The sequence below is a fragment of the Wyeomyia smithii genome, chromosome 1, assembly GCF_029784165.1.
Source record: "Wyeomyia smithii strain HCP4-BCI-WySm-NY-G18 chromosome 1, ASM2978416v1, whole genome shotgun sequence".
NCBI classification, from domain to species: Eukaryota; Metazoa; Arthropoda; class Insecta; order Diptera; family Culicidae; genus Wyeomyia; species Wyeomyia smithii.
In genome coordinates this window covers 137,934,672-137,953,743 of record NC_073694.1, presented here as the reverse complement: position 1 = coordinate 137,953,743, position 19,072 = coordinate 137,934,672, and the positions used below count along the sequence as shown (strand labels likewise).

Sequence of the window (19,072 nt, the reverse complement as noted above, 5' to 3'; positions counted from 1 at the left end):
TGATGGGAAATCAGAAAACAAGAGTCATCCGGTAGAGGCCCGTAGATTACCGTATATGCGTGTTGAGGATTAAGGACAAATTCTTTAACTACAGTTTAATCAACACCAACGCACCGAAAATGACAAATCCGATGAAGTCTAAGATGAGTTCTATCACAAGCTTGAGCGTATCAATGGCAAGTGCCCAAAACACGACGTAAAAGTCGTCATCGGAGACGCGAACGCACAGGTTGGGAGGGAGGAATTCTTCCGTCCGGTCATTGGAAGGCTCAGCCTCCACTCGTCAACCAATGAAAACGGCCTTAGGCTGATAAAAGTTGCCGCGGCTAGAGAAATGGCCATATGTAGCTCCTATTTTCCACGTTTGAATATTCGGAAACACACCTGGAGGCATCCAAATGGAGAAGCCTGCTTCCAGATCGATCACGTACTGATTGACGGTCGGCACTTTTCGGATGTTACTGATGTTAGGACTTTTCGGGGACCAAACATTGACTCTGATCATTATCTCGTCGTTTGTAAGATCCGCGCACGGTTGTCGAACGTGCTGAAATCTCGCACAGAGAGGACGAAGCGTTTCAACATTCAGCAGTTGAAAGCTGATGGCGTGGCAGCATAATACGCCAGAGAGCTGGTTCAACGTATCGCAGAACAGCAGGAGGAACGAGTGAAAGGCATAAATGGGCTGTGGAGCAGTATCCACGGTGCCATCGAAACGACTGCGAGAGAGGTGGTAGGACGACGCGTGGAAGACAGCGTAATGGCGGGTTCGATGCCGAGTTCCAGAGAGCGACAGATGAGAAGAACCGTGCCAGGAGCCGCATGCTCACTGCGGCTACGCGTCAGAACAGAGAGAGGTACAGAGGGGCAAGAGCTGTCGAAAATACAACCCACCGTCGGAAGAAGCGCGAGTACGAGGAGCAGGTGCTCGCCAGCGCAGAGGACAGCTATGCTCAAAACGACGTGCGGAGATTCTATAGAACTGTCAACAGAGTCAAAAGCAGGAATTTCCCTGTGCCGGTCATGTGTAATGACAAGGACGGCAACCTGCGCACTGATAAACCGACGGTTGCAGCCAAGTGGAAGGAGAATTTTCAGGCGCTATTGAACGGTGAGGAGCCGGATGAGCAGAACAGGACCAGGATGACGATTATGATTGACGAACAAGCTGTGGAGCCACCAACACAGGTGGAGGTGAAAAAGGCGATTAGTGAGCAGAAAAACGGCAAGGCCACTGGGAAGGACGGTATCCCGGCCGAACTTCTTAAAGCGGCAAGCGAGCGGCTGTACTATGCGATTCACCAGCGAATACTAAGGATCTGGGCGGATGAACAAATGCCGAACGACTGCTTGGAAGGCCTCATAAGCCCTATCTATAAGAAGGGTCATCAATTGGATTGTGGCAACTACGACTCAGTGAAAAGAAACGAGCTGGGCAGATCATGCTAGAACACGGTTTCCCTACGAAACTAATTAAGCTGAGTCGTATGACGCTGAAGGAATCGAAATCGTGCGTGCGGATAGCTGGCGAGACATCAGCCGCGTTCGTAACGTTGAATGGACTGAAGCAGAGGGATGCGCTCTCTAACTTACTGTTCAACATCGCTCTTGAAGGCGCAGTACGAAAAGCAAACGTGGGAAGAAATGTTACGATCATCACGAAATCTCACATACTTGCGGACGACATCGATATCATCGGTATCAACCGTAAGGCCGTGGGAGAGGCCTTCGTACCTTTTAAGAGGGAAGCAGCGAGATTGGGACTTGTCATTATCTGTACCAGGTATACAAACTTGCTGATGTAGTGAAGGTAATACAGCGGGGCAGGCTTCAGTGGGCTGTACATTTAGCCAGAATGCCTGACGAAAGAGCCGCCAAAACTATTTTCAGTAGAGAACCAGGAAGAGGCCGTCGACTCCGTGGTAGGCCTAGCACAAGGTGGATGTGCGCGGTGGAAGAAGATGCACGACCCGCTGGTGTACGAAGAGACTGGAGAATGGCTGCCCAAGACAGAAGAAGCAGGACATCTCTAATTCGTTAATGAGTTTCTCTTTCGTCGAATGTGCAACTTAACGCAGAACTATTGATCAGAAAAATCGAAAAAAGGCAGTACGGTTTTGATTGGTATTGTAACTCGATTTGTTTACTCTGAACCGAGGAGAAGGACTTGTCAATGTTTGCAACCGGTATCGCAAACTATGGTGGACTTATGAAAAGTATCCACCAGCTAGGACCGGCATCGAACAACACAATTCCTTGGTATGTTCAGAATTCAGAACAACATGGTTGATGGAACCAGTGACCGTTTGGGATTGGTGCTCCATACCAGGTATGGAGTTGAGACTTCCGAAGAAGTTGAACCTTGACGACACAAGAGCTCCGCAAAAGCAAAGCAAATTCGCTGAGCTCTCAGGTTCAGCGTTGCAGAAGCGGCAACTGTCGCTTGGGACTTTGCTGATTTTCTTTTAATGATAAAAAGCGGGACAGTGTCCGGTGAGGAGCCCCGTGACGATGCGTGTTTCACTACGAGTTAAACTTAGTAGCTCTTCGGTAACCACAAGGTTGAGTGGATAAACTGTTTAGCTTGTCTACAAACCTGCTTTTCCCATGTACTAAGTTCGCCTTTAAAGGCGGATATGGAGGTACACAGAAACGTTTCCGGTCCAATATATTGCTGAGCAGATCCTTTCCTTGCTATGCTGTCGGCATGTTCCCTCGATTCCACAATATCCGGGTTCCCCAAGTAGCATAACTTTGTTGAGGCGGGAAAGTTCCCTGAGTGTTGCAATGCACTCCCAGACTAACCTGGAAATTCATGCAGTGCGGCCTGACTGTCTAAAAAGATTCCGATGTTCGCATGTCTATAGTTGCACTTCAGACATATCGTAGCACAGATATATATATATATATATATATATATATATATATATATATATATATATATATATATATATATATATATATATATATATATATATATATATATATATATTGATGTTGAACAGTAAGTTAGAGAGCGCATCCCTCTGCTTCAGTCCATTCAACGTTACGAACGCGGCTGATGTCTCTCCAGCTATCCGCACGCACGATTTCGATTCCTTCAGCGTCATACGACTCAGCTTAATTAGTTTCGTAGGGAAACCGTGTTCTAGCTTGATCTGCCCAGCTCGTTTCTTTTCACTGAGTCGTAGTTGCCACAATCCAATTGATGACCCTTCTTATAGATAGGGCTTATGAGGCCTTCCAAGCAGTCGTTCGGCATTTGTTCATCCGCCCAGATCCTTAGTATTCTCTGGTGAATCGCATAGTACAGCCGCTCGCTTGCCGCTTTAAGAAGTTCGGCCGGGATACCGTCCTTCCCAGTGGCCTTGCCGTTTTTCTGCTCACTAATCGCCTTTTTCACCTCCACCTGTGTTGGTGGCTCCACAGCTTGTTCGTCAATCATAATCGTCATCCTGGTCCTGTTCTGCTCATCCGGCTCCTCACCGTTCAATAGCGCCTGAAAATTCTCCTTCCACTTGGCTGCAACCGTCGGTTTATCAGTGCGCAGGTTGCCGTCCTTGTCATTACATATGACCGGCACAGGGAAATTCCTGCTTTTGACTCTGTTGACAGTTCTATAGAATCTCCGCACGTCGTTTTGAGCATAGCTGTCCTCTGCGCTGGCGAGCACCTGCTCCTCGTACTCGCGCTTCTTCCGACGGTGGGTTGTATTTTCGACAGCTCTTGCCCCTCTGTACCTCTCTCTGTTCTGACGCGTAGCCGCAGTGAGCATGCGGCTCCTGGCACGGTTCTTCTCATCTGTCGCTCTCTGGAACTCGGCATCGAACCCGCCATTACGCTGTCTTCCACGCGTTGTCCTACCACCTCTCTCGCAGTCGTTTCGATGGCGCCGTGGATACTGCTCCACAGCCCATTTATGCCTTTCACTCGTTCCTCCTGCTGTTCTGCGATACGTTGAACCAGCTCTCTGGCGTATTATGCTGCCACGCCATCAGCTTTCAACTGCTGAATGTTGAAACGCTTCGTCCTCTCTGTGCGAGATTTCAGCACGTTCGACAACCGTGCGCGGATCTTACAAACGACGAGATAATGATCAGAGTCAATGTTTGGTCCCCGAAAAGTCCTAACATCAGTAACATCCGAAAAGTGCCGACCGTCAATCAGTACGTGATCGATCTGGAAGCAGGCTTCTCCATTTGGATGCCTTCGGGTGTGTTTCCGAATATTCAAACGTGGAAAATAGGAGCTACATATGGCCATTTCTCTAGCCGCGGCAACTTTTATCAGCCTAAGGCCGTTTTCATTGGTTGACGAGTGGAGGCTGAGCCTTCCAATGACCGGACGGAAGAATTCCTCCCTCCCAACCTGTGCGTTCGCGTCTCCGATGACGACTTTTACGTCGTGTTTTGGGCACTTGCCATTGATACGCTCAAGCTTGTGATAGAACTCATCTTAGACTTCATCGGATTTGTCATTTTCGGTGCGTTGGTGTTGATTAAACTGTAGTTAAAGAATTTGTCCTTAATCCTCAACACGCATATACGGTCATCTACGGGCCTCTACCGGATGACTCTTGTTTTCTGATTTCCCATCACTATGAAACCGACGCCCCGTTCCGCTGCTTTGCTGCCAATGTAGTAGATGTGGTACTGGAAAGAAGTGCGTGCAATAGGGTCTCCGGAGTTTGACCACCTCCTGAATCGCTGCGATTTCGACTCCCTGCCGCTGTAGTTCTCGAGCAAGCAAGCCAGTTCGCACCGGTTCATTGAGATATCGGACGTTCCAAGTATCCAACTTCCAATCGTTTACCTTAATCTTTTTCCCTGTTCTTAGCCTAGGTCTTTGCCGATTGATCCGTTCCGTATTTCTAAATTCGTTGTTCGTGGTTGAAGAAAGGTTTCGGTATGCTACCTTACCAGGGTCGCGATACCTACATCCTGCTGATGGGGCTGCCATCTTAGGTATAGATGGTGGGATACAGCATTCCATAATTCAGCCGCCCGCTCCTGGTCAGACGCTGTTGACGCCGCCCCTAATATGGGGATACAGCCGCGTACGACCCCCTTCCTAGTCAGCATACGACCATAGTTTCCACCGAGGGTTGGTACCCGATCTCCGCTAAGGTTACTCGTATTCCGTTCGGCACCACGTGGAGGTTGGGATAGGAGTTGCTGGACAGAAGTGAATGGCCACATTAAGGTCTTGAGTTACACGTGTCCAGTCATTTGCCAGTTTGTTTGGAAATCAACATATTGTGTGAATAAATCAGTAGATTGTAACAAGCAACCAACTATCGAACGGATCATGCTTCGAAACCTGAACCAACCTTAATCATATATTACAAGCAATGGTAGGGGAAAGTAGGTAAAGACGGACACTGCAGGTAAGAGGGACACTTTTAATATTTCACAAACTAGAATGTATTATGATAGTTGAGTGATGCGAATACCTCTTACTTCTTTATAGTGTGTTAATGCTTTCGAGTTGCATTATCGGTTTTCAGCAAGCAAACTGTCAAATTTGTGAGTAAAACAGAGAATATTTTCTTGAACGCGCAATTTGATGTAATTTTTATTCCACGGAAAATAGTGAAAAACTCGTGAAACTTACGTGTTTTCATTTGTTCACAATAGTAAAGTGATAAATTAGTCTTTCCTCGGTTTTCTAGTGAAAATCCAGCAGATTTTCGATGTTCCGATTAAGAGCTACGATCGTTTGAGAAATTTACAACCAGGTCGGGCAAGACGGACACACTAAGGTAGGGAAAGATGGACATGGATTTTCCAACAATTTTCACATATAGCATCTGTTGTGTACTACAGATGTCCACAAAGTACATCCGCGAGAGAAACCAGCAGATATTAATCACTTAGCAGTTAGAACAGGCCAAATAGGCGGAGAATTTTCGCCTTCATCGAAACCCATCCTCTCAAACTGTTCACGTGATGTATAGATGGACTCTAATAACGTAGAGTAATGTATGGCCATCATTTAACACATAAATCAAAAGAATACTTAACTTACTCCACCTTTACCTCCGTAGTGTCCATCTTACCCACCCCAAAGTGTCCGTCTTTCCCAACCATGTCAAAAAACAGCAATTTGTAGTCTTATTTTTGAAAACCCAAAACACATAAAACTTGGAGGAAGTTCACTAATACCAAAAATGATTATGAAAACGAATGACCTTAAGTTTCAATTTGTATGACTACTGCGATCTAAATAGCAATACCTAGGTAATTAATCAGATTAAACCTTAGGGTGTCCGTCTTTACCTACTTTCCCCTACATTAAAGCAAATTCAAAGACGAGGATTTTCTCATTCCGAATTTCCCAAATACTATTCCGAATTTCCCAAAATAATTATTCTCTGCATGGTTCCACATTAGTTTGGATTTTTCATAGGGAATGTACAAAACGGAGCAGGCCATCTTCCTGTATGTTGTTATTCTATTTCCGCTAAATTTCCTTCAATTTTATTTTGTTTATACACTTGAGATAGCAAAAAAATAGTTGTTTGGAACTAAGGTATGAGTGACGTTGCACACATTGTACACTATTTGCGTCCGACTATCGGCACAATTATTTACCAACTCTTTATCTGATGAACTTACTATTCTATAGTGTCAATTTGAATGGCATGCATCCGATTTTATAATACCCCTTTGTAGCGATAGGATGCATCGAGCGAAGGCTACGTTTCGTGAATTCCTGGTGGCAGCTGTTGGTTAGCCTCTAGTTTTTCACATTATTTGGCTACTTGTGTTTACTAACGGTTAGTCTTATTTTAGCCAGTATTTCGGGAATCGCAATGGGGTTGGCTCTAGGATGGCCATCACCAATGTTTCAAAAGCTTACGGAAGAGACCCTCGTGGAAAATCCCATCGGTTATGTGATAGTCGAAAGTGAGCAATCTTGGATAAACTCGGTACTAGCAATTGGAGGATTTTTTGGGCCTTTTGTTGCGGGATATGTTTCCGATCGTGTAGGCAGAAAACCCGCTCATCTGTTTAGCAGTGTTATCCATATTGCTGGCTGGAGCATGTTGCTACTTGCGAAGTCGGTACCCCTAATGATAGCTGCCCGGTTTGTGCTAGGGTTCGGCAATGGGTACATTTTGATCACCCTAACGATATATATAGGTGAAATCGCCAGTGACAAATACCGAGGAATATTAGGTTCTTTTTTGCAAATTGGTCAAACAGGTACCTTTCGATAAGAAATCACATACACACACAGCACATTTCAAATGGTTTTATCCTACGGTTTCAGTTGGTATTTTGTACGTTTATTGCATCGGTCCTTATGTCGGTTATTACGCATTCCAGTGGATATGCTGCGCCGTCCCTATCGCGTTTGGAATTTGCTTTGTTTATATGCCGGAAACTCCGCACTATCTAATCTCTAAAGGCCAGCACGAAAAAGCTCTTCATTCACTGATGTACCTTCGTGACGCTACGGCAGAGGAAATCCAACCAGACATAAATGCGGTAGAGCGGTATATTCGTCAAGAGGAGAATCTGCAACAGGAAAACGCTTTTCGAAAGCTCTTTACTTACCGAGCGAATCAGAAAGCCATCCTCATCAGTTTTTGTTTGCTGTCATTTCAACAGTGGACTGGAATAGACTGCATATTATCCAATAGCGAGTTGATTTTTGCTAAGGCTCGAATCTCTCTTTCTCCGGATATCTCAACCATTATCATTGGTATCGTGCAAGTGATCTGTTGCATCGTGACACCATTCTTCGTTGACCTTGTTGGCCGTAAACCGGTGTTAATGTATTCTGCGGTAGGATTATCAATATCGCTAGCTCTGCTTGGGGTATACTTTGTCATGGAACCAATGGCGATTCCAACAGAACACATCAGCTGGATTCCACTGACCGGAATGATCGGATTCATCGCTATTTACAATTTTGGTTTTGGTCCAGTACCGTGGGCAATTGCGTCAGAAATCTTCGCCTATGACGTGAAAGCTCTCGGCAGTACGATAAACGTCTCCGTTACGTGGATACTGGACTTCCTAGCGCTACGCTTCTTCCTGTTGATCAGCGAATCTATCGGATTCGAATGGGCGTTTTGGATTTTTGCACTGGTTTGTGTAGCTGCATTCATTTTTACATGGTTATTCGTCATCGAAACGAAAGGGCTGAGTCTTGAAGAAATACAGCAACGACTCGGTGGAAAATCTACGAAGGAAGCACTTTAGAATGTTTTTTTTTTTTCATCCAATAGAATTGTTTCTATAGATTAACGATAATGTTCATGAATAAATGAAAAGCATTTCATATAAAGCTGTTTTTCGTTTGCGAAGGTATATCCAAAACACCGATATAGAAACAAAATTTTCGTTTAATACATAGGTATAAGTGTTAAACTAAATTGTGAAAGTGATCTATAAAAGAGCAATATTTGTGCAGACCCAAAATGTTGTTTTTATTCTTGCTTATATTCCGTCGGTCTAGTTCCGCCACTGTTGTTGTGCCAATCACCGACGCCCGGGGAGACGACTCCACTCAGGACCCTAACTTACGACCCGTTGATTAACGGACCAGCACCAACGGCTTTACTTCCTCATGTGATGGAAGGCGTGATCCCATAGATTTTTCGTCAAAGAAAATCTCCCGGTGTCGGCTAGCATCAATCTTAGACCAGTTAAGTTGGTTGTGAGTGAACACGCCACCCCACAACCATCGACACCTGTGTTAGCGGTGAGATCGAACCCAAGCCACCAGCCGGAGGCGGAGATATTACAAACTACGCTAGGCCCCCCGCTATGACCCAAAATGTTATTTTGTATGGTTTTTTATGGTCTACCCGTTCAAAACGTAGCCAATGAATTGATAAAAAAAAGAAAAGTCGTACTGATTTAGAGGTTAGACCCCGTTAATTTTGAATTCTACAAGATACCTATTGTTTTGCAACATAACGTTAAAAATCGATCGGTCCTATCGGTTGCTTCTACTTTTTCGAGTTTGGCGCTAAACCATAGAAGTATGTAATCATAGCAATGAACAACAAGTTACATATGGAGTGAGTCAAAGCCATTTTAAAAAATGGTAACTATACAAAACAAAACAAAAACCTAAATTAATCCACCTAGCGGTGAGACCCAGCCTTTCTCATTCAAACTTATTATTTATTGAAATAGATTTACACCAACACTTAAAAAATACACCTTGATAATTTCTGCTGGATTTATTATTCATTCTAAACAACAAATTTTTGTAAGCCAACAGCACAACTATATCAAACATTTAAAATATATCATTCACACACATATGAACATACATTAACACATATACATGCAAATACCATTAAATTCTTTCAAATATATGATACAAGTTTGTTTTTGGTCGTGGTGTAATCGATTTGTACTCATATACTGCGTATAAATATTTAGATTGTTTATGTCAACTTTAGTCAGTAGATTTCAAATAATGTATTATTAAATGTTGTTTCAAATACATAAATTTGAATGATCTTATCAGTGAAAATGAAATTCTTTAACGCAGTTGATATTACTGATCGTTTCTGAGGGGCATCCAATGAATGGGCAAATACCAATCAATATGGGTTCTTGAAACCTGGATTACCCAGTGGCCAGAATCCGACCTCAAACCCCATTTTTAATCTAGATGCCCACATCTGGTTGCATGATAATCATAAAATCCATCAAAAAATTGTCGAACAGCCCGATCTGGGTATTTCGATGGCTAGGATGGCGTCAGTTTCCGATCAACAGCCTAAAGTGACAAATATCATCCAATACGATTTGGGGTAACGGCATGATACCCGGAGGCCAGAAATCATCTCAGACGCCATTTTAAATTACTAGACAGTAGCTTACGGTTTCTGAAAACCAGTCTAAAGAAGACATACATTACGCAATGTGAGTTTTTCAGCACTCGGGATGATGCTCAGAGGCCAGGAATCAACTCCATACTTCATTTTGAAATCCGAATTTGCGACTTCCGGTTCCTGGAAAACATCTATCAATTACCAAATATAATCCAATAAAGGTATATCCACTCTTTGGATTTTAGAATATTGATGTTGCATTTGAAGGAATAATTGGAGCATAGTGTTTGAAATTTAACGTAATGTTTGTACTAATTAAATAGTTTTTCTATCATAATGACTCCTAATTTCGAACTTTGATCAAAGCAGCTGCTTTTTAACAGCCTTTGGGTTTTTTTTTTGTAAGTTTGTGGAACAACCTGTTCGTTTGACACTTGTTTTCTTAAAATAAGTCGTGAAATCTTTGAGAGAATAGACTTTCAATATTTTTACAATTTAACACATAATGGGTAAAATTAAAGTCCGATTACACTGGTCAACACAAGTGTGGCCCCGAAGGTCAAACTAAAAAACCTAAATTAATCCAGCTAGCGGTCAGACCCAGCCTTTCTCATTCAAACTTGTTATTTGTAAAAATAGATTTACATGAACGCTTCAATCCAATAAATGTATATTCACTCTTGTCGGCATGTTCCCTCGATTCCACAATATCCGGGTTCCCCAAGTAGCATAACTTTGTTGAGGCGGGAAAGTTCCCTGAGTGTTGCAATGCACTCCCAGACTAACCTGGAAATTCATGCAGTGCGGCCTGACTGTCTAAAAAGATTCCGATGTTCGCATGTCTATAGTTGCACTTCAGACATATCGTAGCACAGATATATATATATATATATATATATATATATATATATATATATATATATATATATATATATATATATATATACATATATATATATATATATATATATATATATATATATATATATATATATATATATATATATATATATATATATATATATATATATATATATATATATGGGTGCCAGCCAAAATGGTCATCTCGAATTTCAAAAAAATCCCTAAACAAAATGTTCACCTGCTCGAAAAAAACACCCTGTGCAATATTTCAGCTCAATCAGACTTTTTTTTTTAAGGGGGGATTTGTTAGTAGCTTAAGTTTTTATGATAAATTTTAGTAAATAATGAGTATGTGTGTCCAATCACAAATGGTGACTTCTCAACACTGTTAGAAATTTGTAATTTTAATTGTTAGGATTTGTTTGCTTTCGCAATTAGGACTTATCATTCGTAGGGATTTAAACCTACTTGTCAGAAAAGGGGAAGTAAACTTACAACTAACTTAATTGCTAACTTATTGGCTATAAAGAGAGCTTATCGTAGCAATTGAGGATTGCAACGATTTTTGTCGAAAATTGTTAATAATTTTATTTGACATAGCTTCTAATGGTTCAACACCAGTAAGTCTATGTAATTCGAGTGTACCAAACCAAGGAGGACGCTTCAAAATCATTTTCAGAATTTTATTCTGAATCCTTTGGAGCGTTTTCTTCCTTGTTGAACAGCAACTTGACCAGATCGGTACAGCATAAAGCATTGCTGGTCTAAAAATTTGTTTGTAAATCAAAAGTTTGTTCTTTAAACAAAGTTTAGAATTCCTGTTAATGAGAGGATATAAACATCTCGTATATTTGATGCACTTGGCTTGTATACTCTCAATGTGCTCTTTGAAAATAAGTTTTTTATCATAAATTAGTCCCAAGTACTTAACCTTGTCGGACCAACTTAAAATAACCCCATTCATCTTGACCACGTGATTATTGTTTGGCTTGAGGAAAAATTATCATTTGAGTTTTAGAAGCATTGGGAGAGATTTTCCACTTTTGCAAGTAGGAAGAAAAAATATCTAAACTTTTCTGCAATCGACTGCATATGACACGAAGACTTTTTCCTTTTACGGAAATGCTTGTGTCATCGCAGAACAATGACTTTGTGCATCCTGGAGGCAAATCAGGAAGATCTGAAGTGAATATGTTGTACAGGACTGGACCCAAGACTGAACCTTGAGGTACACCTGCTCTGACAGGAAATCTATCAGAGTCAGATCTGCAGAGTTCGATCAGTAAGATATTTTTTTTTAAATTTTATTAGGAAAATTGGAAAATTAAAAGTTTGCAATTTCGCAATCAAACCTTTATGCCAAACACTGTCGAATGCTTTTTCTATGTCTAAAAGAGCAGCTCCAGTGGAATAACCTTCAGATTTGTTAGCTCGTATCATATTAGTTACTCTGAGCAATTCGCCCATGGCGAAATCCAAACTGTTCATTTGCAAAAATTGAATTTTCGTTGATGTGTGACATCATTCTGTTAAGAATAATTCTCTCAAACAGTTTACTTAATGAAGAAAGCAAACTGATTGGTCGATAACTTGAAACTTCAGCTGGGTTCTTATCCGGTTTTAAAATGGGAGTAATTTTTGCATTTTTCCATAATTTGGGAAAATATGCAATTTTGAAGCAACAATTGAAAATTTTCACTAAAAATTCCATTGTGCTCTCAGGGAGATGTTTGATTAGTATATTAAAGATTCCATCGTCACCAGGTGCTTTCATATTTTTGAAATTTTAAATAATTGATTTAAACTCATTCAAGTTAGTTTCAATTATTTCTGCAGGTAAAAAATTCTGGGAAGAAATTAAATCAAATTGACGTGTGACTTCATTTTCAATTGGACTCACAAAATTCAAATTTGAGTTATGAACACTCTCAAACTGCTGAGCAAGTCTTTGAGCCTTTTGTTCATTGGATACAAGAAAACGTTCACCATCTTTTAAAACTGGAATAGGCTTTGAAGGTTTCTTAAGAATCTTCGACAGCTTCCAAAATGGTTTTGAATATGGTTTAAATTTTTCAACTTTAGTCTCAAAATTTTGATTTCTCAGAAGAGTAAATCTATGCTTAATCTCTTTCTGTAAATCTTTATAAATAGTTTTAAAAACAGGGTCACGAGAACGTTGATATTGACGTCTGCGGACATTTTTCAAACGAATTAGAAGTTGAAGATTTTCGTCAATTATTGATGAATCAAATTTCACTTAAGCCTTTGGAATAGGATAATTCCTGGCATCAACAATTGCACATTTTAATGCTTACAAAGCGGAATCAATATTCACTTCGTTTTGCAAATCAAGCTCATTATTGAAATTTCTCTCAATATGAGTTTTGTATCTTTCCCAATTAGCCTTGTTATAATTAAAAACAGAGCTCATAGGGTTTGAAACTGATTCATGTGATAAAGAAAAAGTTATTGGAAGATGGTCAGAATCAAAGTCAGCATGTGTGATCAAATCACTACATACATGACTTTGATCTGTTAGCACCAAATCAATTGTTGAAGGGTTTCTTACAGAAGAAAAGCATGTAGGACTATTCGGAGACAAAATAGAATAGTATCCTGAAAAACAATCATTGAATGAAATTTTGCCATTGGAATTACTTTGAGAATTATTCCATGAACGATGTTTAGCGTTAAAATCGCCGATTATGAAAAATTTCGAACGATTTCTGGTGAGTTTTTGTAAATCACCTTAAAAATAATTTTTGAGCTCGCGTGTGCATTGAAATGGTAAATATGCTGCGGCAATAAATAAAATCCCAAGTTCAGTTTGAACTTCAATTCCCAAAGTTTCAATAACTTTCGTCTCAAGATGGGGAAGAGCACGATGTTTGATTCGGCGATGAATAACAATTGCAACTCCACCGCCGGAACCCTGAATCCTATCATATCTATGAACCACGTAATAGGGATCATATTTTAATTTTATGTTAGGTTTCAAAAATGTTTCAGTAATAATTGCAATATGCACATTATTTACTGTTAAAAAATTAAAAAGCTCATTCTCATTGGCCTTCAATGAGCGAGCATTCCAATTTAATATTTTAATTGTTTTATTTAAAATCATTGCTAAATTTTAAATTAGAAACAATTTTTTATAGTAAAATTTGTGCCTATTTGAATGGCTTCAAACATTGATTTTGCCTGCAACATGGCGTTCATAAGATCGAACATTGCCTGTTGCAAAAAAGAAAGTTTACCTGCCGTAATAGGCCCCAGGCAGTTGACATTAGAAAAAATATTTTCGGCAGCAATATTAGCTGGAGTAATAGGTGTACAATTATTTTCTAGCGTGTTTTGCTTACCCATATTAACGGTCATTTTCGAACTACCAACACTAGGCGGTATAATGTTCGAACTACCTGTAACCTGTGCATAAGTTAAACGGGTATGCAAAGGAGTAGGTAAACTATGCGTCACTGGTACGCTTGGGGAATTTTGTTTTGAAGTTGGTTTTAATTGAGAAATTGAATTTTGTTTACCTTGCCTTGCCTTAACAATTGCTAAACGGACTGGGCATTGATAAAAATTTGACATATGGTTGCCGTTACAATTCGCACAGCGAAAATTTTTACTCTCTTTCACAGGACATGTGTCCTTTTTGTGAGAAGAGTCTCCACAATTAAGACATGTTTGGTCCATGTTACAGAATTTGGAGCCATGGCCATAACGTTGGCAAGTACGGCATTGGGTGATATGCTTTTCACCTCCGCCATACTTCCTATAAATTTCCCACTTTACACGCACATTATACAAAGCATGTGCTTTTTCAAAAAATTTTAAGTTGTTAACCTCATTGCGGTTAAAATGAATTAAATAATTAACAAGGGAAATTCCAGTTCTCTGACTGTTTTCGCCTCGTGATTTTTGTTTCATTAGAATTACTTGGGTAGGGGCTATGCCAAGTAATTCTGTTAAAGTAAGTTTGATCTCATCAACGGTTTGATCGTTGGTGAGACCTTTCAAGACAACCTTGAACGGCTTGGCGTTCTTGGTGTCATATGTAAAAAATTTGTACATCTTGTCAGTTAAATACTGAACAAGACGATCACGACCCTTTACTGAGTCGGCTAATAAGCGACATTCACCTCTACGGCCAATTTGATAGGTAACTTTAACGTCAGAAACAAACGTTGAAAGTTCCTTTTTGAATATATTAAATTCAGAAGAAATAGTTACCACAATAGGTGGAACTTTCTCCTTTTTTAAAGATTTTATATTTTGTATAGTTTCATTATTGGTAACTTCCATTTCACCAGCTTCATGCTCAAGCAAAATATCAAAAGGATTGTCACTACAGACACTCGAAGTGTCAGAAAGAGATGCCTCTCTTTTCCTCCCCGCAGCGATGCGCGGTTTCTTTTTCCGTCCAGCCATTTCAGGTGATACGAAACAAGTTAAAACAAATGTTAAATTCAAAAGTAGGTAGTCTTGAGAAAGACTGATGGGAAATAACTTTCAGGTAGTCTTTAAGAGACACACTGACAAAACACATACTTTGAAGCTATAGGCAGTCAAAGACCAGTCCACAAGCAACCGAAAAAACGTCTGATCTGTAGGACAGTTCAAGACGCACTGATTAATCAGACTTAAAATGGGGTGGCGCAAAGCGATTGAAGTTTGGCTTTCTTGAAAACCGAAAAATCACCCAAGGGGGAGGGTACGTGAAATTTCGGTTTTCGAAATTTTTTTTTGATGCCAAATGGCTTAAAAACGCATGAAACGTCGAGAATTGGTGTCATCTGAAAAATTTTTTTTTGCAAAAATTTGCTCTCTGGGACTTAGTCGTTTTCTCAATTGGGGAAGGCGGAGTTCAAAATGTTGAGAATTTATTTTTAGAAATTGATCACTAGTCTCTCGAAATAGCTTGTATAATGATATACACTATAACTAGCATCGAATGCATTATGTTTCATTAGGGTGGTTCATTTATTCGACATAGGGTGGTTCATAATATTGTGTAAAAATGAGTATAAAATAAAAAAAAGCACTTCGGTTCGTTTGATTGATGTGACGTCTTCGACAAAGTTGTAGATAAAAACTTTGTCTTTCTAAAAAAATTACACTCAAAAAATTATTCATTTAAAAGCTAGAAGAAAGATTAAAAATTAATTATTCAAAAGGGCTCATTTTTTAAAAACTTGATTTTTTTTTAATAAAACCTACGAAAGATTACCAAAACAATGAAACCAGTCCGATCATATAGAAATCAAGAAAAATAAGTATAAAAATACTTTTTGAAAAAAAAGAAGTAAGTTTAAATTATTTGTTTTAAAAGGCATATTTTTTTTGGAAGGACAAAATATTATCTACAACTTTGCCGAAGACACTATGCCGTTTTGACTGTAGACATATTTTTAATTTCCAATAGAACACTCTATGAGGAATCAAGAATATTTATACAGTCAAAACGGTTTATTTGATTGGCATAGTGTATCTGGCAAAGTTGTAAATAATAACTTCGTTCCTCCAAAAAAAATGTTCCCTGTGAAACAAAAATAAATTTAAAAAATATAACTTTTTTCTGATTTCTTCATGGCCGGTTTCGTTGTTCAGGTAAATTTTCGTAGTTTTATAAAAAAATCTTTTTTTTATATGGGCTGTTTTCGATAATTAATTTATAACTTTCTTTAATTTTTTTTATATTAGTAATTTGTTTTTAGAGTGTATATATATATATATATATATTTTTTTTTTTTTGAAAAACAAAACTATTATCTACAACTTTGCCGAAGATGTCACACCGCGCAAACGAACCGTGTTGGCTCTAAAAATTTAGCATTTTCCAATAGCTTTTCAAAAATGAGTTGTGTTTCAATAAATTGAACAAATAGCACAAAATGGCATCTTTTGCCTATAAAAACGTCTATGCAAAGTTTCAGCCAATGGGCACGTTCACGTTCTGATGATGTAAACTTGACAGAAAATGCATGGTCGAACTGTCAAAACGACGCAAATCCAGAAACAACGAGTCAATTGTGCTGCGTATCTGATTGAGATCCCTATACTCTCATTATCACTGAATAATATCGACACAGTCTTTTGTCCGATTATATTAGCACTGTGTGTTCAATCAAGTGTTGGCAAAGGACATTACTGTGGTAAATAAAACGAATAAATTGTCTGGTACAACATTCGAAAGACGAGTGCAAGAGTCTTAGAGAAAGGATTTTACAAACAAAGTAATATAACATATTCCATCAGTTTCCACCGTTTCATTTAAAAGTTTAAGACACTTGGAATCGAAATTTTTTTTCAAATATCAAAATTCCATGTACCTCCCGTGTGTGATTTTGCAAATGACATGAAAGCGTTCAACATTTTCCACGAGACACAATCCTTTGGTTGAGATAATTTGTTTTGTAAATTTGCCATTTTACTTATAATTTTTCCAATTCAACATTGCCACCCTAACGACAATGATATAACAAATATATTTTCAGGAATTTTTCTATTGGTATCCAGTGAAAAGTAATTTTTTTCATTTTATACTCATTTTTACACAATATTATGGACCCTATGTCGAATAAATGAACCACCCTAATGAAACATAATGTATTCGATGCTAGTTATAGTGTATATCAATATACAAGCTTTTTCGAGAGACTAGTGATCAATTTCAAAAGATAAATTCTAAACATTTTGAACTCCGCCTTCCACAATTGGAAAAACGACTAAGTCCCAGAGAGTAAATTTTTGCAAAAAAAAATTTTTTCAGATGACACCAATTCTCGACGTTTCATGCGTTTTTAAGTCATTTGGCATCAAAAAAAATGTTCGAAAACCGAAATTTCACGTACCCTCCCCCTTGGGTGATTTTTCGGTTTTCAAAAAAGCCAAACTTCAATCGCTTTGCGCCACCCCATTTTAAGTCCAATTGAGCTGAAATTTTGCACAGGGTGTTTTTTCGAGCAGGTGAACATTTTGTATAGGGTTTTTTTTTTTGAAATTTTCTGGTCACTTTTTTTCCATACGATGATTGGCGCCCTAATATATATATATTGCGTACACCTCTGCTTGAAAGACGGTTGGCCACTTTTCCAAAGAGATAGTGGCCTTTATACCTGGTCCGTAGATCCCTGTTCCAGTCTGAGACCCGATTTTTGAGCCATTCGTGTAGAAATGGTGTGGTTTTAGTCCCCTGGTCTTGCCGAACAGTGTATTGAAGTCGCCTTCTTGATAGCTTAATCTAGTTGAACAGTTCAATTCAGCTTTTTATCCAGAATAATTCCAAGGTTTTTGGCCCAACTGCTGAAGCTCAGTCTTACCCCATGCAATAGTGGAGGAGTGATTGAATGCAACCTTCGCTTGGTAAAGGGTATAATGACTGTTTGAGTGGGTTAATGTTCAGCCCTTCTTCTAAGCACCACTGGGAGGTGGTGTTAAGAGCCGTTTGTATTCGACTAGAAAGAGTTGCATCACATTTTCCGCTAACAATAAGGACTACGTCATCGGCATAACCAATGACTTCGTAGCCTAGCTGCGATAACTTAGTGAGAAGAGCGTCTACCACCAGTGACCATAGCAGTGGAGAGAGAACTTCTTCCTGCGTACACCCTGTTACTGCCTCAACTGTGACAGACGATCTCCCAATGCAGCTGTGATCTTCCTGCTTGAAAGCATTGCTTGAATCCAGCTCATTGTAGTATTATCGATTCCTTTATTTTGTAGAGCCCTGTGAATTGACGCATAGGACGTGTTATCGAAGGCTCCCTTAATGTCAAAAGAAGCGTGGATCGCTGTTTCTTTATATGCCAGTGTCTTCTCGACTTTCGTCACTAGGCAATCCAGAACGGTTTCTGTAGATTTGACCTGTTGATAGGCATATTGATGCTTATGGGCAAATCCTTCAGAATCTCGCTGCGGATGTAGTTATCCGCAATTTTGTCCATCAACTTGAGAAGCGTTGACGTCAGATTTATAGGTCTGAAAGCCTTTGGCAATGTTATATCTTTTTTGCCCGGCTTTGGATGGACGGCTCCGATTTTTGCAGGAAGATTGGTAGAATGCCACCCGGTCCCGGTGACTTCATAGGCTCAAAAGAGCTTAGTGCCCATTTGATAAAAGTCTCCGTGAACAGTCAACGAACAAGCACTGCGGAGTCACGTTTGAAATTGACGAAGAAGGATAAATATTTTGGCTCATGTGTTTGATATATACTAGGGTGGGAAAAAGTTATCGATTTTCCAGAACCAAGTTTTTTTTGGTTCCTTTTGGGGTCCCAAACAACCCTAAACTTACCTGAAGTCGATTGGTTCTTTCTCCGCTTGGCGCATTTCATTTCAAATTTGTATAAAAATTCATATGGGAAAACCTACTTTTTTGCATTTACCTTTCTAGAGAGCT

The 19,072-nt window shown here is 39.5% G+C and overlaps 1 protein-coding gene across 1 annotated transcript; it reads left to right on the top strand.

Annotated features, from left to right (window-relative positions):
- The first annotated feature begins 6,493 nt into the window (after nucleotides 1-6,493).
- LOC129733848 (facilitated trehalose transporter Tret1-like) lies at nucleotides 6,494-8,410 on the top strand. The gene is made up of 4 exons (XM_055695392.1): nucleotides 6,494-6,531; nucleotides 6,628-6,730; nucleotides 6,795-7,208; nucleotides 7,276-8,410. Exons 2-4 carry the CDS (start codon nucleotides 6,682-6,684, stop codon nucleotides 8,211-8,213), a joined length of 1,401 nt encoding a protein of 466 aa, XP_055551367.1. The 5' UTR covers nucleotides 6,494-6,531; nucleotides 6,628-6,681; the 3' UTR covers nucleotides 8,214-8,410.
- Nucleotides 8,411-19,072: the final 10,662 nt, after the last annotated feature.

Bases quoted from the DNA above. Each gene is read 5' to 3' on its own strand.
- LOC129733848 (XM_055695392.1), top strand. From the start codon at position 6,682: ATGCATCGAGCGAAGGCTACGTTTCGTGAATTCCTGGTGGCAGCTGTT. The intron at 6,731-6,794 runs GTTAGCCTCTAG...GTCTTATTTTAG, and splicing joins ATTCCTGGTGGCAGCTGTTG to CCAGTATTTCGGGAATCGCA. The intron at 7,209-7,275 runs GTACCTTTCGAT...CTACGGTTTCAG, and splicing joins TTTGCAAATTGGTCAAACAG to TTGGTATTTTGTACGTTTAT.